The sequence below is a fragment of the Herpailurus yagouaroundi genome, unplaced genomic scaffold, assembly GCF_014898765.1.
Source record: "Herpailurus yagouaroundi ecotype Mexico unplaced genomic scaffold, PumYag 184, whole genome shotgun sequence".
Classification (NCBI taxonomy): domain Eukaryota; kingdom Metazoa; phylum Chordata; class Mammalia; order Carnivora; family Felidae; genus Herpailurus; species Herpailurus yagouaroundi.
In genome coordinates, this window is record NW_024412415.1 from 39,480,859 (window position 1) to 39,508,017 (window position 27,159).

The following is a 27,159-nucleotide window of genomic DNA, read 5'->3' on the forward strand; positions in this document are numbered from 1 at the left end:
CATAGTGGAATACTAATGCCTTTAAGTCATAGAAACATAGAAACTCTAAATCTGACTAATCCAAGGAAAAGAAGTGAAAGGAGTTTTGCCACTTTAAAATCAACACCACAACCTTAGTACTGAAGTATTTCCCTAATTCTGGAAGGACAGGATCCTTGGCCACCTGCTTGCACTAGGCCTTGACTAGCATTTTATTAACACTCAACTGCAGATACCAGGATGTTACCACTGCTCCTACAGAGCAGAATTTTTTTTTCTCTCCCATGCTGATTTTATCTCAAGGCGTGAAAAGGCAAGATAGTGGTTTGAGGCCAAATGTGAAAAATGTCATCTCCACAAATGAGGAGAAAAGTCAAGAGCTTTTTAAAAATCAGGTCTTAAGCCCATTAACTAATACTAGTTTGTAAAATCGGACTGTCTCCACCCTACAGACTGTGCTACCAAATGTGGTCCTTGGGAATAAGGGCTGGAGGGCCTGAAACGGGTTACCAGTATGGTTCATCTTTTTCTTATTTCAGGTTTTTGTTTTTTTAAACATGAAATCAGACTATGGCTATATTTGAGCATAGCTAAAGCCGGGTATCGGCAGTGCCAAGGAAGAGATAGCGAAAGTCTTTAGGGTTCCCAATCTCAGCTAGCAGATTTTCCAATCTTCCTCTGAAGGAGTGGTCCGTGTCTCCCCAGAAGGAATGTGGGGGAGGGAAAGATACAAGGGCCCTGGGCTTTTCCCTTACCCAAACCCCCAGAATGACACCGCAAACCACTTCCTCCTGGGAACTGAAGGTCATAAGCTTTAAGGGACAATGGAGCTCAACATAGGCTCCAGAAAGATGGAGACAGCGAGATGAGATGGGAGGGTGGGTAGGGAAGTGGGGGTGAGGGGATGCGCCCAGTTTGAGAGCGCTGAATAGGGCGGTCCAGTCCAGGGGCTTCGGGTGCATGAGGCCTGGGTCTTCCAGAATCTGCCCAAGTAGGCCTGCCACAGCCCTGTGAGAAGCCCGAGGGGCTCATCAGAAAATCTAGGGCATCTACGTACCCACTGCCTATCACCACTCTCCTCGGGTGAGGAGATGTTCCCCACAGGAATCCTCCCCCCAACGGGACTTTGCCTGTCCTTAAAAAACCACAAACCCTTAAGGAAAGAAGCTGAACATTTATAGGGGTGGAGGGCCCGAAGGCAAGTAGGTGTTCAGCAAACGTCGGGGGTCGAGGGTGGTGGGAGGGAAAGGGAGGCCCCCCAGTCCGAGGAACTTGAATTACCACCAGAATGGGGGGAGGGGGCGATCTGAGGCCCGTAAGCCTAAGGGACCGAAGAGGCCGGGAGCTGCGTCCCGCGGCGTCCCCCGGGTCGGGGGCTGACGGCCTGGGGCGCGGTCGCCGGGGGAAGGGGCACCCGCGGGCCGGGGGCCGTGGAGCGCGCGGCCTCCGCGGGCAGAGGCCGGCCTAGGCCTCGGGGGTCCGGACACACCCACCGCCGCGGCCGCGGCCCCGCTTACCTGCTCCTCCTCCGGGGTCAGCTCCGGCGCCATGTCGGGCTGGGGCGCGGTCGCGGGCTCCATCCCGCCGCCGCCGCCGCCGCCCGGCCGACCGAACGCGCCCGGGAGCGCCGAGAGCCCGGTGCTGCCGGCCGACGCTTCCGCGTCTCAGTGCCTCAACAGCCGGAGGCCGGCTCGCGCATGGTGGGGCCGGCGGGGCCGGGCGCCCGCGGCGGCCGGGAACGCCGCTCCCGTCTCCTGAAGGAAAAGCTCTCACAACTGTCGCTCTCTCCGGGCGGAAATCCTTTTTTATTTTCTTCTCTCCTTTCCCCGCACTCCCCCTCCTCTCCCGGAAAAAAAAAAAAAAAAGGTGCCGGCGAAGAGCTAATAGCCAACCGGGATTTAAAAAGGAAATACGAACTCAAGAACTTTCTAAGCCCAGAGCGGAGGGTCTCGGCGGAAATTTCCCGAAGGCCGCCGTCCTCCTCGGCGTCTGGCTCCCCCGGCCGCGCTCCGGCTCCTCCGGAGCGTGAGGCGGAGTCCTCGGGGATGCGGGCCCCGGCGACCTACGCGGCGGCCTCTCAGCCCCGTTCCTCAAAAGCCGCGGCGGCGGGAGGGAGGGAAGAGGGGAGGGAGCGAGGAAAAGGCGCCCCCCTCCGGGCTCAGGGCCAGCGCTGCGGCCGCGCCGCGTCCGCCCGAGCCCCCCGCGGCTCCATTGAGAAACTGAGCGTCTCATTCACAAACAGGCGGCGGGAGGGCCGGCCGAGCGCGGACGCTGTCCGGGAGGGGGAGACAGAGAGGAGCCCAGGCGGGGGAAACAGGGGGCGGGGGAGGGGAGACCGGAGGGACAGGCGCTGGGAGGGGCTTCGGCGACTCCCGGCTGCGAGGATGGGGTACGAGGAAGAAAGGGGCGTGAGTTTTACGGTTCAGTTACGTGGAGGAGGAAGAGAATACATTCGTTTGAAAACGAGCTGCTGTCGGGCACCTCGCCGGGGTTATTTGCTGCTGCCCCGTCGTGTGAGGGACCCACCAATCCTCATCTGTCTCCATGTCACTTGCTGACTGGAAGACCTTGTAAAGGTTGCCTGCGACGTCCAGGAGGTCTGGTGAAGGAACAGACCCTGCTCTCACTTTCTCTTTGTTGCGCGTATCCTGTAATCCATAACCAGGATGGCTAATTTTAGTCCCTCACAAAAGCAGCATCCGATTTCAAACCTGATGCCGGAATTACACAGCCTTTGCAAACCTTGGGTTTTCACTTGGGCAATCACAGCAAAGAGCATTGAAGGGTGTTACAGGACAGTCTTGGGATCCGTAGGAGAGGCACAGGGAAGGCAGGGCTGGTCTAGTATGTTGTTGCATCATTTCAGTCCAAAAAGAAATATTCCAAAAGGGATCCAGCTAACAAGCTACAGCTAGTCCTAATGGCTGAAGCCCTGGAGAGCTAGGAGAGACATCCAAGGGAGAGGTCTTCAGACAACAGAGGAAGGTGCTCTGGCTTCTGATGCTCCTTCGAGGATTTCAGAAGCAACCACTGACTTCATCTCATTTCTGCATCATTAAAATAAGAACTTCAAGTTGCCCTTGGTTAGAAAAATGTTGTGCACTGATTCGTCACGATTTCAGATCCATGTTTTGGAACAAAGTTATTTGTGGTTTTAATTTGTTTTGATGAAATTGTTTTGAAGTTTGGTATTAGGACGTTCTTATCGAACTCTTGCACCCGGAGTAAAGAGGACCATTACGTCACTGACACCATAGAAACACCAGTGGTGTCCATCATGTGATGGACTTTTAAACTGTAAAAACCAGGAGGTTTGAACAGTAACTCTAGAGTGTTCAGTTTGGACACGGCTACTCTTTGCTGATGTAAATAGGTTTCCAAATATCTTGAGACATTTGCTCCTACTGTGGCCTACTCTTAGTCATCAGTGGTGGTAAGCTGTGCAGCAGTCTGAGGAAGAGAAGGGACATCTGTTCCTGCCTCGGCCAGGCTACTCCTTGTAGGCAGTGGCACAAGATATGTAAATGTTCTGAAGACATAACCTTCAGAGCAGCCCACTTATGGCTGCCAACCATAGCCTGATAGCCACATGCCCCAAGCAAGGAGGGACCTAAGCTGGCAGCTGACACCTCGCTTTTAGTTGGACTCTACCAAGAACCAACTGGTAGAAATGTACACATCATCTAAATTTGGACTTTCATTCATCTCTTTCATCGTCCCTTTGTCTGCAACGATAGTGTAATTAATCTATCATTGGTTTAGATTATGCTATTTCTTTATTGACTTAAGAGATATTATCCTGTGTGCTACTGGCTTGTGAAATATTATTATAAATTATAATTCCTGCAGTGAACCTATGTTAAATTATTGGCAAAGATAATGTCAGTTTCTGAGCATAATTTTCCATGAATAAAACAAGAAACCCCTGGAACTTGGATCTGTTTCTTCTATCTCAGGTTATTTGCACCAATAAAGCTGACTCTTGGTTGAGTTCATCACCCCATACAAGAGTTACAGTTTCAGTACTGCAACCAGATACCTCTCTGGAAGGCAATCTATTTATTGAACAAGTATATTTTCATGCCAAGCACTGGACTTGCCAACCCCAGTACATACTGGGGTTACAACAATGAACAACACAATGGTCTCTTCCACATGTAAGGATATGGAATGATCCCTGAGTTATATTGTGAACAAGACTCGGGGTGCCTGGGTGGCTCTGTCAGATGAGCATCCGACTTTGGCTCAGGTCATGATCTCACAGTTTGTGGGTTTGAGCCCCGCATCAGGCTCTGCGCTGACAGCTTGCTCAGAGCCTGCAGCCTGCTTCAGATTCTGTGTCTCCTTCTTGCCCTCTGCCCCTCCCCCGCTCGTGCTCTATTTCTCTCTCTCTCAAAAATAAATATTAAAAAAAATTTAAAAAACCAAGACTAAAATAGTGTACATAATGATATAATTTGTACACACACACAAAAAAAAAACATATAAACTTATTTATAGGTAGAAAGAGTTTGGGAGGATACAGAAGAAAGATCACTGGTTAGGGTGCCTGGGTGGTTCAGTTGGTTGAGTGTCCGACTTTGGTCATGATCTCATGGTCTGTGAGTTTGAGTCCTATGTCAGGGTCTGTGCTGACAGCTCAGAGCCTGGAGCCTGCTTTGGATTCTGTTTCCCTCTCTGCCCCTCCCCGGCTTGTACTGTGTGTGTGTGTGTGTGTGTGTGTGTGTGTGTGTGTGTGTGTGTCTCAAAATAAATAAACATAAAAAGAAAAAAAGAAAGAAAAAGGAAGGAAGGAAGGAAGGAAGGAAGGAAGGAAGGAAGGAAGGAAAAGATCACTGATTTGATTGTCTTTCAAGAGGAGAAGCCAGAGTCAGGAGAATAGAAGAGAAAGAGGGACTTTTCCCTATATGGTCTTTTGCACATTTTAAGTTTTTGGTTTTCTTTTTTTTGCTAACTTTTTATTGAACTATAACATACATACAGAAAGGTGAAGCATACAGCATGGTGAGTTTTCATAAACTGAGCACACCCATATAACCAACACACAGATCAAGAAATAGAACATTCCCTTGGGGCGCCTGGGTGGCTCAGTCGGTTAAGTGTCCGACTTCGACCCAGGTCACAATCTCACGGTCTGTGAGTTCGAGCCCCGCGTCGGGGTCTGGGCTGATGGCTCTGAGCCTGGAGCCTTCTTCAGATTCTGTGTCTCCCTCTCTCTCTGCCCCTCCCCCATTCATGCTCTGTCTCTGTCTCAAAAATAAATAAACGTTAAAAAAAAAAAAGAAATAGAACATTCCCAACTTGCCAAAATCCCCCTAATGTCCCCTCCCAGTCACTACTCCTCAAGAGTAATTACTATTTTGGCTTCCAACAGCATAGCGTGTTTGAATCTTGCTGTGGATATATAATCTCCCCCCCACCACCAAATTTAAATAGTAACTTAAATATAGTTTTTCTCCCAGAGCAGGCGAATGGCTCTAGAACTAAGCTGGAGTAGGAAATAGTGGGACCTGAGCAAGCACACACCGCTGAGTGTACACAGGAGAAGTTTTGCCTAGTGATTCTCAGGACACTGGGGGTCAGTGATTTCTTCACAGTCACACAGCTAGCTAATTAATTAGTGTTGGGCTAGAACCTGGATCCAGGCATTTAAAGACCTAGTAAGGCTTCAGGTGAAGAGAATTAATGAAGGGAGAGGTTTGGGGCGCCTGGGTATCTCAGTGCATTAAGCTTCTGACTTTAGCTCAGGTCATGATCTCACCATCCGTGGGTTTGAGCCCCGCGTTGGGCCCTGTGCTGATTGCTCAGAGCCTGGAGCCTGCTTTGGATTCTGTGTCTCCTCTCTCTCCCCCTCACCTGCTCTCACTCTGCCTCTCTTTCAAAATAAATAAACATTAAATTTTTTGAAAAATTAAGAAAAATAAGTAAATAAAGGGAGAAATCTAACAGAGTGAGCTAGGAGAGAAAACTCAGCAGTGTTTTCAGAGGCACAGCTGTGTGTGGGCGTGTGGGTGTGTAAGAGAACAGCTCTCCAGAACTGCTGCCTATCACAGTCCTAACAGGACAACGTTTGGAAGTTTCTGAGCAGACACAGGGGTAACAAAACTAAGAACAAGGGAGCTGGCTGGATTTGCTTTCATCAGTAATCCTAGGAGAGTCGGAGTACAAAGGCTTGCCTTTAACTGCACACTTGAACCAACAAAATCAAGCATGGTACTATCTGTTATCATAGTCAATCAAATCTTAGGGATGCCAAATGGTTTCTAATAGCAAATGATTGGAAACAACATAATGGTCCATCAATAGAAAACTCAGTAATGAAATTACAGTACACACATACACTGAAATACTAAGTTCACATTTGTGTCCCTACCATGTGCCAGGTACTGTTCTAAATGACTTCATCTAATCTCACCATCACAGCATGAGATAGCTGAAATTATCATTTTGCAAAAAACATAAAGGTAGATCCACATGTATTGACATAGCCTCCTCAGATTTTTTAATGCTTGGCTGCAGGGCCTCGGGAGGAAGGTGAGGATAGGGTTGGGCAAATATAGGTGACAGACAAAAATCACATTTTTATTAAATTAACATGAACTGAAATCTGAAAGTAAAAAATAAATTACAAAGAGGAACGTTGGCAGGAGGGGTGTTATGAATTGTACTTTTGGTTTTTGCTTTAATTTTATTATTATTATTATTATTATTTTTTTTTTTTGAGAGAGAGAGAGAGACAAGGAGAGCACATGTGTGTGAGTAGAGGAGGGGCAGAGGGGGAGAGACTCTTAAGAAGGCTCCACACCCAGGCCCAGAGCAGAACCCGACATGGGCTCAATCTCAGGACCGTGTGAGATCATGACCAAAAGATCATGACCTGAGCTGAAGTCAAGAGTTGGATGCTTAACTGACTGAGCCACCCAGGCGCCCCCTGTTTTTTGCTTTTAAAGCAAAGGGTTCAGGTCTCTGTCTAGAAACCTTATCCTCCCCTTCCTCCCACCTTCTTCACCAGACAAATCTGACTCATCCTTAAGGTCTCAACTCAAAAGTCACCTCCTCAGCAAGATCGTCATTGGCTACTCCCTACACTGAGACTCCCTGTTGCTCTCTCTCACAGTGCCCTCTTATTCTTTCATCAGAGAGCTGATCACTGTTCCTAATTGTGCCCTTGTTTCTACATCCATCAGCCTAGTCTCTGCTGCTCTATGAGACAGTAAGCTCCAGAAAGTCAGGAACCACTTGTATCTTGTTGGCCCCTGGCCCTTCAGTATCTAGAGCCTAGTACCTAGTAGGCAGGCCTTTCTAAATCTATTGAATGAATCAATCAGTGAAGACAACCACCTTCAAAAATAAATAATAAAGGGGCACCAGGGTGGCTCAGTCGGTGAAGTGTCTGACTTCAGCTCAGGTCATAAGTTCACGATTTGGGAGTTCAAGCCCCACAGTGGGCTCTCTGCTGTCAGCGTGGAGCCTGCTTCCCTCTCTCTCTCCCTGCCCCTCCCCCACTCTCTCAAAAACAAATAAAAACTTTTTTAAACATTTTTTGAAACAGGGGTGCCTGGGTGGCTCAGTCAGTTAAGTCTCTGACTTCAGTTCAGGTCATTATCTCACAGCTCGTGAGTTCGAGCCCCGCGTCGGGCTCTGTGCTGACAGCCCAGAGCCTGGAGCCTGCTTCGATTCTGTGTGTCCCTCTCTCTCTGCCCCAGCCCACTCACATTCTGTCTCTGTCTCTCTCAAAAATAAATAAACGTTTAAAAAAAATTTTTTTTTAAATAATAAACTAAAATCCAAAGCTCCTCTCAAGCATTGCTCCAAAATATCTACTGCCTGTGGAAAAGATATATTGTGCTATACACACATGTTTTGGCTATAAAAGATCCCCCAAAATTGTTACTGCTATTTTTCTAAAAGGCAAACAGACATACAGTAAATAAGTAAATAATACTGCTAACCAGGGTCTATACATTTTTTTCTTGTTTACTCATAGGCTAAATCTACCACCACTAGAATGGCTGAAGGTGAGCCCTGCAAGAAAGGTGAAAAACCTTATCCCACATAGATTACATTCCCCCATTACCCCAAATACTCTAGGGATCAGTCCTTACCTATTGCTGTTCTCGGCCATTTTTTGTTTTTTGTTTTTGTTTTTGTTTTTAATGAGAACATGAGCTGGCTCTTTCCTCATACAATTTTCTCATCTGACACCTTATGTGCCACTCCCAAATCACAGGTTAATCAGTCACTATTCTATGTTACTTCCACACCTTACACCTGTGTCTAGAGTTTACTTAACACTCTAATTATTTGCTTCCTTGTCCATTTCTCCTGCTAGATCATGAGTTCCTTGGGGGCAGGGATCATGTCTTAGTCATTACTCTTTCTTTAGAACCTAGCAAATATACAGTACCCAGTAGGTGGTACTGAATGTTTGCTAAAAGAATGGATCTGTCCTTTCTAGCCAACAAGGTCCAGTTTTTACCAAAGAATACCAAACTGGTTTGGTTACCTTGGATACTTAGTTGCTTATGAGAAAACATCGGATATAAGAGGGAGGTACCATCTGAGTTCCACTGCTTTCACTCACTTTGACTTATGGGAGTCCAGAGCAGAATGGACAAATTAAGTCCACAAATAGAACCTTGTTTGAACCAGTTTCAACTTCCTCCCTTATAAAAGCTTTTGTTAAAGTTGCCAAAGAGAAGCAGAACTGACAGACTGGAGTTTCATCTTTTATTTCCCGGGTCTGACTGGGGAGAAAACCTGCAGGGCCAAAGCGGAGGGAGACAGAGGGCAGACTTGAAGGACCGCCAGCCGGAGGGAAGGAAGAAGGGAGGAAGTTCGCTACAAATGTTAATAGTCTGTGCCAAGTCTTAGCCAGAAGTACTATCCAGGTTTCAAATTTTGTCTCTCCTCATCTCCTGTTCAGCGAGACCCCTAACCAGCAAGATCGTGACCTGAGCTGAAATCAAGAGTCCAGATAGTTAACCGACTGAGCCACCCAGAAGCTCTGCATGAGGCCATGCTTTTTCCTTTTTTTAGTTTATTTATTTATTTTGAAAGAGACAGAGCCAGCAGAGGAGAAGCAGAGAAATGGAGAGAGAGAATCCCAAGCAAGTTCCACACTATCAGTGCAGAGCCCAACGTGGGGCTCAAACCCATGAACCGTGAGATCATGACCTGAGCTCAAATCAAGTTGGATGCTTAACCTACTGAGATACCCAGGACCCCTGGGGGAGGCTATTCTTAATTCGTCTTCACTACTGCCAACCTCTCAGCTCTCCCAGGCCCCTTCTCCTTGCCTCTGCCTTGCAGTGGACTCACTGGGGAGGGAGCCCGGGGTAAGTCACAATCAAATCAAGACCCAAGACCAAACTTCTCAGGACTTGGTGGGAAACAAAATTTTTAAATGAATTTGGTTCTTTTTTTTTTTTAATTAAAAAAAATTTTTAATATTTATTTTTGAGAGAGAGACAAAATGTGAGTAAGGGAGGGGCAAAGAGAGGGAGACAGAATTCCAAGCAGGCTCCAGGCTCCAAGCTGTCAGCACAGAGCCCTATGTGGGGCTCGAACTCATGAACTGTGAGATCATGACTTGTGCTGAAGTCAGTTGCCTAACTGACTGAGCTACCAGGCACCCCTCTGTATTTTTTTTTAAAGAGAGAGAGAGCAAATGGGGGAGAGGGGCAGAGAGAGAAAGAGAATCTTAAGCAGGCTCTACACTCAGGGTAATGCCTGAGGCAGGGCTCGATCTCACAACCACGAGATCATGACCTGAGCCAAAATCAAGAGTTAGACGCTTAACCAACTGAGCCCCACCCAGGCGCCCCTTAAAATTGGTTCTGTTTTGATGTAAAGACTGGGTGTAATCACAGAATCCTAAGACAGGGCGGAACTCAGAAATCAGTGTGTCTTACCAAAGCAAGCAGTCATACTGTTGCCAAAATCTCAAGGCTTTTCTCTACTTTTCCTGCCCTACATATCAGAAGGCATAAAACAAATGACCACATCTGCTTAAAAATATGTATTGTGAGGTTTTTACTCATTTCCTTGCTAGAAATCTATAGCTTCAATCCTGATAAGATTTCAGGTTGTCCTTTTAGGCACATTCACAGAACCACAGTTCATATTCTTAGAACTCTACAGTCTATTCAACCACCCATTAGCAGTCCACCACATACCTCCACTCAGCCTCCTCTCCAGGGTCACTACTCTATGCGGTAGAGAAGAGAGGGGCTGTCCCTCAGACTGCCTTCTCATTCCAGTTCATCATTCATTCACCCAACCAACACTAATTAATACAAGTGCCAGGCACAATGCCAGATGAATAAGACCAGGTCTGTGACCTCAAAGAACCTGCAATCTAATAGAGGGAGTACATAGTAAGGAATTTAACCTTGCTCAAAGGGAGGGTAGCCTTTGCCCTTGGCTCCTAGAAACAAGCTCTAAGCCTTTGTAATGTCCTAAAAAAGTGTTTACCTGGGGGTCTTTGGCCACACTAGACAGTCTAGCAATGTGATTGGGGGGAAATGAGGACTTTGGATCATGTGTTATCAGCTAGACCTCTGGAGAGGCTAGAGACTGGGGTCAGCCAATCAGGTCTATATGACCAAGTCCCAGTAAAAACTTTGGACACCAAGGCTCAGGTGAGATTCTCTGGTTGCCAATACTCCAGGAGTACCGTCACACACAGTGCCCAGGAAAGTTAATGCTGTCCATGATTCCACTGGGAGAGGACAACTGGAAGACTCGTACTTAGAATTTTTGGGACTCTGCCCCATACATTTCTTCCCTTGGCTAACAATCTGTTTCCTTTCACTGTGACAAACTACCTGTGAGTATAACAGCTTTCAGTGAGTTCTCAGTTCAGTTCAGTGAGTTCTCAGCAACACCCTCTGCCTTTCTGAGGACAAAATAAATGAATTCCAATGGATTCACTCTCTTTGTTCCTCTGCTTAAGATACAGATTCTTGGGGCGCCTGGGTGGCGCAGTCGGTTAAGCGTCCGACTTCAGCCAGGTCACGATCTCGCGGTCCGTGAGTTCGAGCCCCGCGTCGGGCTCTGGGCTGATGGCTCAGAGCCTGGAGCCTGCTTCCGATTCTATGTCTCCCTCTCTCTCTGCCCCTGCCCCGTTCATGCTCTGTCTCTCTCTGTCCAAAAAATAAATAAACGTTGAAAAAAAAATCATTTAAAAAAAGATACAGATTCTTGGTGAGGAGCATGTGATTGGCCCATCTTGAGTCATGAGCCTGATGTTTGGCTAAAGGAAGGCAATTCCCCGAGATTATAGTCCCACCAGACCACACTGCATGGGGAAGAGATAATTCCACAAAAAAGAAACTGGTTGCTGTTCAGAAGGGTGGCCAGAAAACTAATATCCAATCACGACAACTTATTTACACAATCATCTTTGAAAGAGGTGACAGGAGGTAGTTTTATAATTCATAAGAAATATGACCTGAAGACACATTCTATTCAGTGATTGATAATATTGGCTCCTCGGTTAAAAATAGAAGGGGCACTCCTCTAAGATACATCCTTTGATCTATCATTCAACAATATCAGGTTGTGCATGGTGATAAGTTTGGCTGGTATGTTCTGTCTCCCAAGAATGTCCTTTGAGGAAGCAGTCTCTCCAGACTGCTTATTTCTGAGCAGAGCCCGGCGAAGTCTCTGTGACGCTAGCTAGTATGCACAGCTCCTGAAATGATATAGTTGGCCTGCTAAGAGTACAAACTAGAGACTTCCTTTGGAAGATCATGTAGCATCTAGACAGCCGACAACATGCTTCTTGGCAAGAGGAGCACAATGTTCCTATTGCAGAATTGACCCAAATTCAGAAAAGAGTTTATTGATGTAGGCATGCTTAAATCTGCAGCCAGCAGGATCATGGTGGCGGGGGTGGGGGTGGGGGGGATAGTTGTCTTCTTTCTCCGATTTTACAGAGTCAGCTTGAGCAACTCTGTAAGAGCCCAACACTGAGGCAAGTTCCACTGGTGTGCTGAATTTGTGTAATCGGGCTCTACTTAACCACGTCTGCCCAGATCTGTTCCCAGAATTAATACAACACAAAGGAACAACTGCTAGTCAGACAAGATCTGACCTGCATCCCTCCGAAATTTTGTCCACAGGACACTAGTAACTGCTGGACTAGAATAGTGAAGTCTTTTTGTCCAATAAAAGAAGTCCTAGAAAGGTGGAAAGCACTGTGAGAAGCAGATCGAGGCCACAGGAAACGGGACACATTTCCTGAACACACAGCAGAAACGAATTGGTTTCAGATACTATCTTCCACTGCCACAGCTGCCAAAGAGCCTACTTGACAAATCTGAATGGGTCTGGCCGGCTCAGAGCTCTTCCATGACATCAAATCTAAAACCTCTGCAGAACACACAGGCCCATCTCTCTCTTCAGCCTCCTCCTGGGCAGCTCCCCAACCCTCGTTTGAACTTGAGCCGTGCTGAACGTGCTTCAGGTCCCAGAGGGAGTCCTGCCCTGCTCTGGAGGGTGCAACTGCATACCCTGCTGCCTGTGTGAGAAAGTCCCGCTCTCCTGTCTGCAGAGCCCCTTCTGTCCTGCTCAGAACCTCAGTTCTGCTCCAACTTCCTCTATGGAACCTCCTCTGCTTTCCCGCCCCAAGCTCTATGCATCTTTCAGCCCTAAAGCAATGGTCTCAGCGTCCTGCTGGTGGGTGTCTTTCCTCACTGGACTGCAAACTCCTCAAGGGCAGACACCAAGTCCTGTCCCTATAATTCTCTACATCACGGGGGCCTGGCACAAGGCTTATCTTCTGGAAGGCGCAAATGTTTGTTGAAGTTGTGAATGAACTCCATTTGCATTTTATCTCTGGCAGTGTCTAAACCAAAGAAACTCACACTTCTCAGAAGAGGGAACATATTCAAATACCAAGAACTGCAGTTCCTGGTAAGACCTTTTAGAAAATGACGTTACTAACAGCAGCAACTGGAAACTCAGCAGAATGCTTAAGTGCTAAAAACAGTGCAATGGGCCAATACTTGAACAGTCATGGTTTAGGTAGCCCGGGTTGCGGCAGGGGGAGGGGGAGGTAGGGGAGGGTCATGGCCATCTAAAGTTTTAAGAATCACAAACACCTTCTTTCTTAAGAATTACATATATTTACATTGTAGATATCTGGGATACACTTTTCACAGGAGTTACTTCTCAAATCCCAAATCCATCCAATCTGGAAACCGCCCTCAACTGTCTGAGCCAGCATTTCAGATAGGAGATAAGCTGTTTCCAGCTGGAGTGGCTTTGGAAAGTACACTCTAAAATGAAGTCACCTGTTTGTTGTCATTGTCCTCCTCCCCAGCCTTCCTTCTGGGACCAAGCCCCATCCTGTGACTCCCTAAGGAGCCACCCTGTTTAGTTTTCCATGAGGCTCCCTGGAGGGTCAAGGCCATGGGGAGGGCTCTTCAGCTTGGGGGTAGACAGGTGTTCCAACTCATAGTGTCCACTCTCAGATGCCTTGTGTGTGACTTTCTCCTTCATGCCTTCCTGGCTCCTCTTGTGCTCAATAATCTGCTGGAGCTGCTCCCCAGCATATTCTGGTTTGGTGGTCAGTGGGCCAGCTGGCACGGCTACTCCAAGAACATCTGACACCATGTAGGGGCGCAGCCAGCCCACAAGAGGAGTGCTTCCAGGGCTGTAGTGGGTCTGCTTGTGGTAGAAGAGAAGTCCATCTACCTAGAAAAGGGGAAATCAGAGACCAAAGTGACTTCTGGGGCCATGTATTTCGAGGAGAGCCTATGCATATGGGGGCTGCTCTAATGGGCCAACTGCCTTTCCTGGATCACTGCCAGTGGAAAAATAATCCTTGTTTCTCACACATGCAATTTCTCTAAATGAAGAAATGACCTAGAAATTTAAATTTTAGAAAATAAAAACATAAACAGCACTTTCCTGTTTACAGGGTGCTTGCCTACCCACTACTTCACCCTCTTACCCACCATTGAGGGTGTTTAAGATGGCACTAGGGCTAGCTCTGGGGGCCTCCCCCAAAACCCAGGCAGTATGAAGCACAAATTCAACGTGAACCCAGGTCTTCTGTCCCCAGATCCCATGTACTTTTCAGTACTCAGATGTCTCTGTAATGGGGAATGTTCTCCACACAGGGCACAAACCAGGAGAACTGGACAGGCCCCTCCAAGAGGCTGGACTGCTGAACACAGGGAAAACAGGCTGTCAAGAAGCCCTGTTCCCCACACCATTGTTGGCTGCCTGACCTCCCCCTAAATTATCTGCAAGCTATGTTCTGGGAAGCTCAGTTTTTCTCAACGGGAAGACCTCCTACAGTCCCACATTTTCTTTTCCGTGATTCAGTGACTCATCTCTAAAAAGCATTTATTGTCACTGGGGCATAGGGTTATAAATAAAGATGGTGTTCTTACCACCTTCTTAATTGACTCTCAGAAATGAAGGCAACTCAGCCTTTGCCATTTCCTCATTTGGGAAGCTGTGATCCTTTTAACAAAATTATATCAAGCTCAAGCAAATACTTCTGCGTGACTAGGCAGAATTTTAAAGGGTACGATGGGCAAAGGAAAGTCTGTGTGTTGAGGCTGGAGAGGATAACTGTAGATTCTGAGGATGATAAAAGGTTGCTGAGAACTGAGGAGCTTCTAGAGACATGAGACTTTTGGTGCTAAATCGAGAAAGTTCTGGACAAACCAGGACAAGTTGGTCACCCTGCCTCCACACCACTGTTCAGAAAGCACTGCCATCCCCAGCCATCATTTGCTCTTGGGAGGAAGGAAGGATAAGGAGTTTGAACCCCTGTGGTCTGTCCATCACAGGAGCTCCCAACTTTACAGTCAGCTATGGCAGCCAGGCTTGCGGCCGAAAACAGGCACCCCAGAAGGACCTAGGAATGGAAGCCTTGTCCCTCCCTGGGCCCCCACCTCTCCACCTGTAAAATGAGGGACACAGACGAGCAGCTTTGGCATTCTGATGTCTCTAACAGAGCAGAGCTGAGGCTCTGAAGGACAGCGGCACATCTTTTTCCAGGAATCAGCTTTCAGCCCTTTTCTGATGCTTTGACACAGCAAAGTCAGAGGATATCCTAAGACATTGGGTAACCAAGCTCCCTGTGTCCTGCAGTCCCATCAGAGCAATAAAGACAATGCTTGTGTTACCTCAAAAGGGAAATCCATTGACAGCACCTGACACAGGCTCTCAGGGGTACAAGGGAAATTCTTTAGTCCTACAAATTTAAACTAAAATATAAATTACAACAAAGAATTACAACATGTTACAAATAATATTGGTTCTAGCAAATAAAAACTGTATCAAAGAAAAAAAAGTTCAGTCTCATCCTTCCCTACCTCCCCTCCCCCACCGTATTACTGGGTTGGAGGTTCTCAACCTTGCTTTATCCACAAGAATCATCAGGGAAGCTCTTAAAAATCACTGAAGCCCATGCCTCACTCAGAGATTCTGGCTGAATTGGCCTGGGATGGGTCCCAGGCATTTTTTTTTTTTTTTAAGCTGTCCAGTTGAGTTTAACACGCACCCAGGACTGAGAACCAGTGTCCTGTGCTAGGTTTAGGGGTTGTATGTTATTCTCGCAGCCATATGACAGTCCTACAGAAGGGCTAGAGAAGCCCCTTCCACATCAGCAAGGATTTTTAGACTGAGCAATATAATAAAGTGATTAGGACTAAAACTCTAGTAAGTCAGATTGCTTGGGTTTGACTCCCAACTCTGCCAATCATTTCATCTGTATATGCCTCTGCTTTCCCATCTATAAAATAGGATAATGAAAGTATCTACCTCATGGGGGTTGTTGCACGGGTTCAATGACATAATACACGTAGAGTGCTTAGAACAACATTTCAGAGAGAGCAGCTCCTATGTTCCCCTTCCTCAATGCATGTTCTCCCAGGACCTTACCGATAACATCACTAGATACTGACTCCATTTATTGTCCTGTAACTGGTTATCCGATTGCTTTTAAAAGTGTTGCACGAAGTACAATCAAATGCTAATCTACAGGTGTTTGCTAATAAAATGCCCTGAAAATAGCTGTCGCATATTTAATCAGAGTGGATAGCAAAAGCACTTGGGCTTTCATCCTGGACTGTGGGATGTTGGGGAAGGTAGTCCCTCTCTGAGCTTACACTCTCATCTGTGAAAGGAGTCAGCTGACTAGATGAGGTCATTCTCAGCTCACATACAAGAGCAGAAGTTCTCAAAGTGTGGTCTGTGGACCAGCAGTACCAGCATCACTTGTTAGAAATACAAATTATCAGGCTTCACCCTAGCCCTACTGAATCACAAACACTGGTGAGGAGGGCCCAGGCATCTACGTTTCACCAGGCTTCCAGACGCTGCTGACGCACGTTACAGTTTGAGAACCACTGTACTGGAGTTCTAGATAGCATTATTCAAGACAGTATTATTCTAGATCACATTATTCTAGATAGCATTATTAATAATTATAAAATAATTAGCATTTTATACAACCACTATTTATTAAGTGTATACCATAAGTATGTTAAGAGAACCTGCACATTTGTATCACTTGGTTCTTAGAACAACTCTGTAAAGTAGGTGTTATTAACCCTATTACACAGATAAAGAAACTAAGGCCAAATGAAGTCAGTAACTTTGTTAATTGTTAGTTAAAGTTAGTAATTGTTAAAGCCAAAACTGGTTCAGATCTGGATGGCTGTTAAGCCCACACCCTTCCCATTATGCCATGCTCCTTCAAAATTAAAAAGATAAGTCCATTCATGATTATTATATTTAGATAACAGACCAATCCAAGCCAATCCCCATAGAGAATCCAGCAATCCTAACACCAGGCCTTACGGGATTGAGCTTGGTTTTCTCTCCCAGTCCTTCTTCTTCTGGTAACTTTGAATGCATCCAGTAGAACCGGAAATCAGTCTGCCACAGAGGAGGGAAACAGAAAGATGAAATGCTGCTCACATCAAATGATGATGTGAACAAACACACTCCATCCGAAATAGTCACGTAGTTTCTGAAGATCTAAGCTCTTCTAGCATTGATCTCATGTCTCTTCAAACACTGCCATAAGGTCAGAAAGATACTTATATAAAATTTTTGGAGATTTTTTCTTAAAATCCAATAGGATTTTTAATGGTAGTAGAGCTGATCACTGATCACTGAAGGCCTACTATGTGGCAGGCCCCATACTAAGGACTTTACACACCCTGATTAGTACTCAACCACCCTCTGAGAGCTGGATTACCATCATCTCCATTTTACAGGCGAGCACTATGAGGCTCAGAGGGATTATATCATTTGCCCACAGAAAATACCATGGGTCCCAGGACTCTAACTCCAGAGCACATTATGTTAGCCTTTGTTTTATTTTAATTCTGAGGATTAGAAGCTACTATAGAGTTTTAACTTCTCATATATACTTCATTCTCTGAATTACTGGTATGTACCCTTCTGTAGCTATTTAGTACCTTTTGTTTCTTGTCCATTATTTTGCTTTTAAAAATTAAAAAAACAGGGGCGCCTGGGTGGCGCAGTCGGTTAAGCGTCCGACTTCAACCAGGTCACGATCTCGCGGTCCGTGAGTTCAAGCCCCGCGTCGGGCTCTGGGCTGATGGCTCAGAGCCTGGAGCCTGTTTCCGATTCTGCGTCTCCCTCTCTCTCTGCCCCTCCCCCGTTCATGCTCTGTCTCTCTCTGTCCCAAAAGTAAATAAACGTTGAAAAAAAAAATTAAAAAAAAAAATTAAAAAAACAACATCACAGTTATTTTATATATTATAGAAATATAGGTAGTTTTAGCTACCAAATTTATAAGTTGTGAATACATGTTATGAAACATCCTTCAACAGAATTAAAGGAAAATATGCTCTAGATTGAGTTTATGAGATCTGAGTTTTAGGTGTGGCTCTGCACTTGAGCAAGGTACTTACCATCTGTAGCTCTTTGCTTCCATTCCTGTACGATGAGGAATGACAACGGTATTCACCTTATAGGTGAATGAGATATAAGGGCTTCAATGAGATAATGCTCACAAAGTGCTCAGCAGTACAAGCCTTGGCTATTATTGTTACAAATTCAGCAGCATGCTTTGGAAAATCATGCTTTGGCTAACGGCTATGGAAAGAGGTAACCTGCAGTGACAACCCATGGTTCGCAGACTGGGCCTGCACAAGGATCGCCCGGAGGCTCATTAAAACATGAGTTGACCCCAGGGTTTCTGACTCAGTAGGTCTGGGAACTTGCATTTCTAGCCACATTGAGAACTACTATGATACACTAATTGACAGGGAACACAAAAAATCACTACTATAAAACTGGGACAGTGACGGGGCAGTGTTGGGAGCAGAGATGGAATCTGAGGGGTTGACCTAGCCTTACTCCGATGACTGCTACTGTCACTCCTAAGAATCAACAATCTCAGAAAAATGCTGGGGGAAGGTGACGCTTCGGGGAGAATATCGGGGCCCCTCTTCACTTGGAAAATCTCCTTCCCGGGCAGGCCCCTCAGAGATTCGAGGCTTTCTGTTGAACCAAGGAGGCCCTGCTGTTTTCAGGGTCAGGATGTGGTTGTGAAGCAGTAGAGGTGGCCAGAGACTATTTGATGGTGACTTCATTCTACCTCTCTTCCTTGTGCCACCTGCACAGGTACCATCCCCGCTGCCCACGGTCCTCCCCACCAGCAATCCTCCCACACTCCAGAGAGAGTGAGGGGGTGGCTGCAGCTTCTACAGAGTCCCAGCCTGCCCCTCCACTCCGTTTCTCTCTTTTCTCCCCTCAAGATTTGCTGTACTTCCCTTAGTTCCTCCTCCTTCTTTTTTTAAAACAAAGCTAATTTAAACACACTCAAAGAGGCAAGGAACATTAGATAATGTTCTTGATATACCACATCCTGTGCATACCAAGAAGCTGGTCACGTACCAAACCCACATGCTGGGCCACTTTCCCAGGAGAGGAGAAAATAGGAGAAGACATGAGGAGACTATCAATCCCTACCTGGCAGTCATAAAAAGGGTGTCCCCGCCAACACATCACATCCAGAACATAGTAGGTCTGGTTCACCTCGCTGTAAATGCAGTCCAGAATGGTGTAGTCTGGGGACACAGAGCAGAAAGTCACTACAGGGTTCCCTTTCCAATCAGAGTTTCTTAGGGAGAAAGTTCTTTATGGCCCTTTCTTTTTTATTTTATTTCAATTATTTATTTTGAGAGAGAAAGAGAGAGACAAGGAGAGAGAGAGAATGCAAGTGGGGGGTGGGGGAGAGAGTGAGGGAGAAAGAGAGAATCCCAAGCAGGATCTGCACGGTCAGTGTGTGGACTCACGAACTGGGAGATCATACACTGAGCCAAAGTCTGACACTTAACCAACGGAGCCACCCAGATGTGCCTTCACGGCCCTTTCTCGCTCCTGGGCAGGTTAAGGGCAACTCGAGGTAGGACAGCGTGAGTGGGATCAAGGCAACCCTTAAGCCAGGTGGGAATTTTGAACTTTTATTTTCTGTATTTAATTATTTATTGACTTCAATGTTTATTTATTTGGAGAGGGTGGAGGAGGGGCAGAGAGAGAGGGAGACAACAGAATCCGAAGCAGGCTCCAGGCTCTGAGCTGTCAGCACAAAGCCCGACTCAGGGCTTGAACTCACGAACTGTGAGATCATGACTTGAGCTGAAGTCAGATGCTTAACTGACTGAGCCACCCAGTGGCCCTATTCTGAACTTTTCAATAAACTGGAACATTTACTCACCTTAGAAAAACTCCAGTCCAAAAGGCAAGTAATCTTCCATTTGAATTTACATGCCCTTTTGAATTCCTACTGTAAGTAATATGATCTGCGTGGAATATTACCTGTAAGTAATTCTTGCCTTTAAGGACCTTATAATCCAGTGCTCGCTTCAGCAGCACATATACTAAAAACCTTACAATCCAGTGAAGGAGATAAGATGATCATAGAGAAGAGAACTGAGAGCTGAGCTGTACAACACGACCTAAGAGCAACAGGAATTCCGGAGGAGTGAGATCGGAGCAGCAGGCGATGCTGCATGGAAGAGATGGTATGTGAACACAGTCTTCTGAGATCAGAGGGTTAAAACAATAGGGCAGAGGGGAGGTGGGAGGGCATTTCAGCCTGGAGAACTGATGTGCCATGAGCAAAGGTGTAGAGGTGAAATGAACATGGTACATGTGGGAAGCAGGGAGGCAAGCCAGCTGAACAAAGCTAGGAGTGGGTATATAGTGGAGGGGAAAGACATGAGGATGGGTGAACCAAAGCTCATGTGTGAGAGGTTCTGAAAGCCAGTAGAAAAGCCTGGGCTCAGTACCAAGCACACGAGGAACCACCGAGGGAGCCTAAGCAGGCAGAAAAGAGAGCAGGCCTCAGGCCCAGCTCTGCCACCTTCTCCATGAATGACAGTGAGCAACTTATTTAACCTCCATGATCTTTGTCTCCTCAGCCGAGCTCAGGTTAGAGGGAGAGGCTAAGGTTTGGACAATGATACAGGAGAAAATATAGCAGAAAAGGGAATTTAGCAGCAAGCCCCAGCAACAGTTTATCATACTTTACACTCAGCGTTCTGAGGGACCTTTTCCCCCAAAACTGCTCGGGTCACCTTGTAATGGATGTCTGTGGGAAAGGTGTGTTGACTTTAATCCAGGGATTTGTTGCCCAGTAGGCCTCACAGGGCTGCATCTATTCTGCAACTGAGGAGGCCTGACCTTGAAGAAGATAGCCTGAATCCAGATATACAGTTTCAAAAGTATGCTTTCAAAGTGAGTCTTTAGAGGCCCCCGGGTGGCTCAGTTGGTTGAGCACCTGACATTGGCTCAGGTCACGATCTCACAGTTTTTGAGTTCAAGCCCCACATTGGGCTTGCTGCTCTCAGTGTAGAGAGCCTGCTTCAGATCTTTCGTTCCCCCCTCTCTCTGTCCCTTCTTTACTCCTGCTCATACTCTCACTCTCAAAAATAAATAAAACATAAAAAAAATTTTTTTTTTTAAATTTTTTTTTCAACGTTTATTTATTTTTGGGACAGAGAGAGACAGAGCATGAACGGGGGAGGGGCAGAGAGAGAGGGAGACACAGAATCAGAAACAGGCTCCAGGCTCTGAGCCATCAGCCCAGAGCCCGACGCGGGGCTCGAACTCACGGACCGCGAGATCGTGACCTGGCTGAAGTCGGACGCTCAACCGACTGCGCCACCCAGGCGCCCCAAAAAAATTTTTTTTAAAGTGAGTCTTTAAAATACATAACCAAGGAACTTCTACTGTCTTTTACGAATTGTAAAACTTAATAAACAGGGGCATCTGGCTGGCTCAATTGGTACAGCATGTGATTCTTGATCTCGGGGTCATAAGTTCGAACCCCTGTTGGGGGTAGAGATTACTTAAAAATATATATATGTATTTCAAAAAAAATTTTTTTTCAACTTAATACATAGACAATTTTATGTAGGTACCTTTTGCTGTCGCTGAGTTTTGCCTGTTGCCTCCCGGCAGCAGGGAAGAAAACCTGTTGACACGGTAACCACTCTTGGTGTAGGCACTGGTAAAGCCCTGTGTGGAAAGTTACCATTCCCATTAGGCATCAGGTCTCCTCACCCTCTTGCCTCACAATCTGCAGGTATCATCAGCGCAAAGATGGCTCTCAACAAATCCCTCCTGCAGAAAAGCCTTTCAATCCCCATGCCAGGTGTAGATGAGGAACACGAAGTGCAGAGAATCCTTCCCGCTACAGACTAGGCATGCTGGTATAGGGAGGGGCCACTACTCACCCTGGAGGCCACGATCAGGGCTCTTTTTCCAACAGGGCACACGACCACAATCCATTCCTGCCCCAGATCTGAAGGGACGTCAATCAACCACTCAGACAGCATCAACTGGGGACACCAAAAAATGGCATTAAAAATCAACAGGGGTGGGGTGCGTGGCTGTCTCAGTCTGTGGAATATGCGAATCTTGATCTCAAAGTTGTGAGTTTGAGCCCCACGGTGGGTGTTGGAGATTACTTAAAAAATAAAATATTAAAAAGAAAAATCAGCAGCGGTGTGCTGCTGCGACATCTGCACCAACAGAAAGTTCATATCCTATATATATAAAATGAGAATACACGTAGGCTGACAGTGCACCTGCACCTGCTTGCTCTTAGTTGACTTGTCTCAACTGACACTGACTCAATGGAGGCCGTGTGAACTTCACTGTGAACTTCAACTTCTCTCCTCATCTTCATTTCCTGCATCCATAATTCTTACTACCTTGCTTCCTGTGTCTGGGTGACGGGACCCTCTTCCTCATCTTACTTTGTCCATCTGCCTGCCGTTCTCATAACTATTATGTTCTAGGGGCTATAACCTCAGAGATGAATAAGGTCCCTGACCTTGAGATGCTCTTAATCTAGATCATTTCTCAAACTGGTGACCCCAAATACCTTAGCAAAAGATTTTGGGAAAACTGCCTTAAAAAACAGGGGTGGGGGAACACGGGTGGCAAAATGAATCTGCAAAGATGAACTCTTCCACTCATGGCTCACAATCCCTCCCATCTACACAGAGACTGGCCTATCAACTACTCCCTCCCACGGAATCTCTCATCTCTCCTTCCCCTTGGCCCACAAAATGCTCAAGCCCTAATCATAAAAAACAAAACAAAAATGAAAACCTTTAATCACTCTGCGTTTCTGTTAAACTATTCCACTTTCTCCTTTTTAAAACAGCTTTATATTTCTTTTTTTTATTTAAAGTTTATTTATTTTGTGAGAGAAAGCATGAGTGGGGAAGGACAGAGGGAGAGGGAGAGAGAATCCTAAGCAGGCTCCGCACCGTCATCACAGAGCTTGACTCAGAGCTCAAGCTTATGAATCACAAGATCACGACCTGAGCTAAAATCAAAAGTCGGACACTTAACCGATTGAGCCACCCAGGCACCCCAACAACTTCATATTTCTTGATGCTGCCCTCCCGCCCACTCTGACACCCTCAGTCCAGATTTGCTACCCCCGCAGCCCTGCCAACAGCCATCAGTGACCTCCTCTCTCTCTTCCCTCTCCCCCACCTTATCCTCCCGGCTCCACTCCTGTCGTGACACTGCTTGTCATCACCTCTTTGTCCTCCTTGACGCATGTTCCCTTAGCCCCATGACACGGTGCTATTCTTTTTCCTGCCAAACATTCCTCCAAATGCTCCCCCAAAGCAATGTAGAGAATGTTCAGGAGGCTGTTTTAGGTTCCCCTTCTTTTCTCTCAGATGCTGCCCCACTGGGGCTGGACCGCATTATGTTTGCAGCCTCACCTGCCATTTCTGAGAGGACACCTCCTAATTCTCCTTCTTTTTCATTTCCAAATTGCTTTCCTTTCCTCCAGACCCATATTTGCACCTGTCCAGGAGGTATCTCTTTCTCTGCTTGCTCTCTCTGTACCTTAAACTCAATGTACCCAAAACAGGACTCACTGCCTTTGGTCACCCAAGTACCTTCCATCCCTGAAACCCCCCTTTCTCTTTCTGCATCCTGTAGCCCTGTTAATAGCAACACCACTCGCTGTTACCGAATCTTAAACCAAGGCATAATCAACACTTCCTTAAAGAATGGTACTGCTACAACACCAAAAGCACAAGTGACAAAACACAGAAGCCGTAAGTAAGACTACACCAAAATTTAAAACTTTAGTGCTGCCACTGATACCAACAGCAAAATAAAAAGATAACCCACAGAATGGGAGAAAATATTGGAAATTATGGATCTGGTAAAAGACTTGTATCTAGAATATATAAAGAACTCTTACAACTTAACGATAAAAGGCAACCCAATGAAAAAGGGGCATAGACATTTCTCCAAAAAAGATATACAAATGGTTAATAAGCATGTGAAAACGATGCTGGATATCATTAGTCATTAGGGAAATGCAAAACAAAACCATGAGACACAACTTCACACCCACTAGGGTGGCTCTACTCACAAGGATGGACAATATCAAGCACTGGCAAGGTGTGGAGACACTGGAGCCCTCATACACGGCTGGTGGAAACGTAAAACATTGTAGTCACTTTGGAAAACAGCCTGACAGTTCCTCAAAATGTTAAACACGGAGTTACCATATCACCTAGTGATTCCATTTCCAGGTATATACCCAAGAGAAATGAAAACATATCCACACAAAAACTTGTATGTGAATGTTCACAGAAGCATTATTCACAAATAGCCAAAAAGGGAAACAACCCTAATGGTCACCAATGGATAAATGGATAAACAAAGTGTAGTATATCTATACAACAGAAAAGATAATGTTTATTTATTTTTGAGAGAGAGTGAGCACAGTGGGAGAGGGGCAGAGAGAGAGGGAGACACAGAATCCAAAGCAGGCTCCATCCAGGCTCTGAGCTATCAGCACAGAGCCCGACGTGGGGCTCAAACTCATGAACCCCAAGATCATGACCTGAGCCGAAGTTGGATGCTTAGCTGACTGAGCCACCCAGGCGCCCCAACAGAATATTATTTGGCAATAAAAAGAAATGAAGTTCTAACACATGCTCTAACACAGATGAACCTTGAAAACCTTATGCTAAGTGAAGAAAACCAGGCAAAAAGGGTACATCTTGTATGATTCCATTTATATGAAATGTCTAGAAGAGGCAAATCCATAGAGAAAGAAAGTAGATTACTGATTGCTAAGGGCTGGGGGAAAGGAAGAATGGGAACTGATTGCTGATGGGTATGAGGGTCCTTTTTGGGGTGATGAAATGTTTTGGAATTAGACAGTGGTAACAGTTGCACAGCCCTGTAAATATATTAAAAACCACTGAATGTATCAAAACCCTGTAAATGTGTGAATTGTATGGTATTTGTATGGTATGTGAATTTATCTCAAGGCTGTTTAAAAAAATAGTACTTGTGGGGCTCCTGGCTAAGTATTTAGGATACACTATCTCATTTAATCCTTCTAACAATCCTATGAAATAGTACTGTAAATATCCTCATCTACAGATAAGAAACCAGAGATTTAGAGAGGTTAAGTAACTTGCTTAAGGTCAACAAAAAGCCTGGCTTTGAGGTCAGGTCAATGAGACTTCAGAGCTTAAACATTTAACCACTTCTCATATTGCCTCTTCTATCCAATCTACTGTTAAATTCCATCTGTTCAACCTGGCAATACTTCTCATATTCATGACCTCATTTTCTTTACACCTTCACTGCCCTCAGCACTCATCATCAGATGGTTTTAGCAAAGTTAAGCTCCCTACTACAGTCTCTCTCTTCCAGACCCTTTTATATACACTAATGGGCATGTCATACAAAGTCTCAACTCTGTCCCTGGCTCAACAATTCTTGATGGTTCCCCAAAATCTAAACCATAGTCTAGGGGGACCTGGGTGGCTTAGTCAGTTAAGCATCCAACTCTTGATTTTGGCTCAGGTCATGATCTCATGGTTCATGAGTTTGAACCCTAAGCAGGGCTCTGTGCTGACAGTGTAAAGCCTGCTTGGGATTCTCTCTCTTCCTCTCTCTCTCTCTGTCCTTCCCCTGCTCATGCTCTCTCTCTCAAAAGAAAACAAAACAAACAAAAACCTTAAAATCAGTAAATAAATAAATAAATAAATAAATAAATAAAGTCTAAACTCTTGCACATATTTCTTTGTTTTTGAACGTTTATTTATTTTGAGAGAGAGAAGGAATCCCAAGCAGGCTCCTTGCTGTCAGCACAGAGCTGGACATGGGGCTCGAACTCATAAGATGTGGGATCATGACTTGGGCCGAAATCAAGAGTCTAAAGCTCAATAGACTGAGTCACCCAGGTGCCCCAAACTCAGGGCTTTTGTACTTCCCAGAATGAGTCATTTTTAAAGGATGTAATCTTTTCTAAAGGTGTAATCTCTCCACCTAGGTGGGGCTCAAATCCATAATCCCGAGGATCAAGAGTTGTGTGCTCTATTGACTGAGCCAGGCAGGCACCCCTCCTGCACCTATTTCTGCTGTATTCCTTCTCCTAAGCCTATGCTGCTCTATCCTTACTGGCCTGCATACTGCTCTCAACACACCATATACTCCTCCCACCTCAGGGCTCTTGCTCATCCTGCTCCTGCTGCCTGGAATGCACCTCTGCCTATCAATGTCCTACTCATGCTTCAAAGCTGCCTCCTCGTTCATTAACCTTTTCCTGATTTCACAACCCTACTTCCTTCCCTGTTGGAAGCTAATCTCACTTTCTTGTAGCAAAAACCACAATCTCCACTTATTCTGGGAGCACAGGGGCCATTTCTGGCCCTTGTCTACCTTCCCACACACAGCCTAGCTTAATACAGGGCAGGGCCTTCAACAATGCTTGCTGAATAGAACTGAACTATACTCTGTCATAAAGGATGTTATCCATGCTGTAGTTGGGGCACAGAAAGAAGATGGGAGTGTGTGCACCCAGAAACCATATTCTAAAGGTGGGAAAGGATTCTGAGGTGACAAGACACTTGGGTTATAGAGAGAAGAATATAATAGAAAGGTAGACTCCCGATCCCACTTGGACCAATACCCTGCCTTCTGGAATACCTGGACTGCCTGAAGCACTGAACAGTTTCCATGCCTGCTTCTCCTATGGCTCCACAAACCACACCAGTTTCTTTCTGCAACCTACAGGCCACTTAGTCACGTTTGTTATAGTCAGCTGTTGTTTTACGGCCTCAACCTCACGTAGGCCAATTGGCTGGCTGGGGTGGCCGTGCAGGCTCCCCATATTCAAGGGCAGCTGTACTTCCCACCTTGCACCATCTGAATGTGAAGATCCAAGACTGGCATGTTAGTCCCCTGCTTGGGAAAGACGACCAACCTAGAAGGTGGAGTGGGGGCAGTGCTGGACTGTGCAGGCCCGATGCAGAACCGCTTTACAGCGACCACTAAGAAATGACAAGTGCATGCAGTCTGTTAGTGTATCAATAGCTCAGAGGTCTTCTGCAGCAGGCTGGCGACCTTTGGTTATAGTAGGGCGTAAATGTTCTCAAACCCACCAGCCACAGCCTCCCTCAGTGACCCCCAGTCAGCACATGGCACTGTAAGCCATCTCTTTTCCTAGTCCATACACTTCATGCACAGCAGCAGCTTCTTTGCTATCCCCATTCCTTTCTCCTGTCTCCTCCTCCTCTTTTTTTTAATGTTTATTTTATTTTTGAGAAAGAGAGAGAGAGAGAGAGAGAGAGAGAGAGAGAGAGAGAGAGAGAATCAGTGGGG

General features: G+C 46.0%; 2 protein-coding genes across 12 annotated transcripts in view; both read right to left on the bottom strand.

Annotated features, from left to right (window-relative positions):
- The window catches only part of PTPN9 (protein tyrosine phosphatase non-receptor type 9), an 82,086-nt gene extending 79,836 nt beyond the window's left edge, over positions 1-2,250 (bottom strand). For 2 of the 3 annotated variants that reach the window (XM_040493314.1, XM_040493313.1), the window contains exon 1: positions 1,497-2,250. Coding sequence is in view for 1 of the 3 variants with exons in the window: in XM_040493315.1 (XP_040349249.1) it covers positions 1,497-1,559 (63 nt within the window). In the remaining 2 variants the exon portion in view is untranslated. The remainder of the gene's footprint in view (positions 1-1,496) is intronic. The other variant, XM_040493315.1, reaches the window with a different exon arrangement.
- Positions 2,251-13,092: 10,842 nt separating this feature from the next.
- SNUPN (snurportin 1) overlaps positions 13,093-27,159 on the bottom strand; it is a 36,650-nt gene continuing 22,583 nt past the window's right edge. For all 9 annotated transcript variants that reach the window (XM_040493327.1, XM_040493321.1, XM_040493326.1 and 6 more), the window contains 6 exons: positions 21,729-21,833; positions 21,414-21,510; positions 18,958-19,055; positions 16,810-16,887; positions 15,132-15,212; positions 13,093-13,683 (listed from right to left, as the gene is read on the bottom strand). In XM_040493327.1, coding sequence (XP_040349261.1) covers positions 13,363-13,683; positions 15,132-15,212; positions 16,810-16,887; positions 18,958-19,055; positions 21,414-21,510; positions 21,729-21,833 — 780 coding nt within the window. In that variant the 3' untranslated portion in view covers positions 13,093-13,362. The remainder of the gene's footprint in view (positions 13,684-15,131; positions 15,213-16,809; positions 16,888-18,957; positions 19,056-21,413; positions 21,511-21,728; positions 21,834-27,159) is intronic.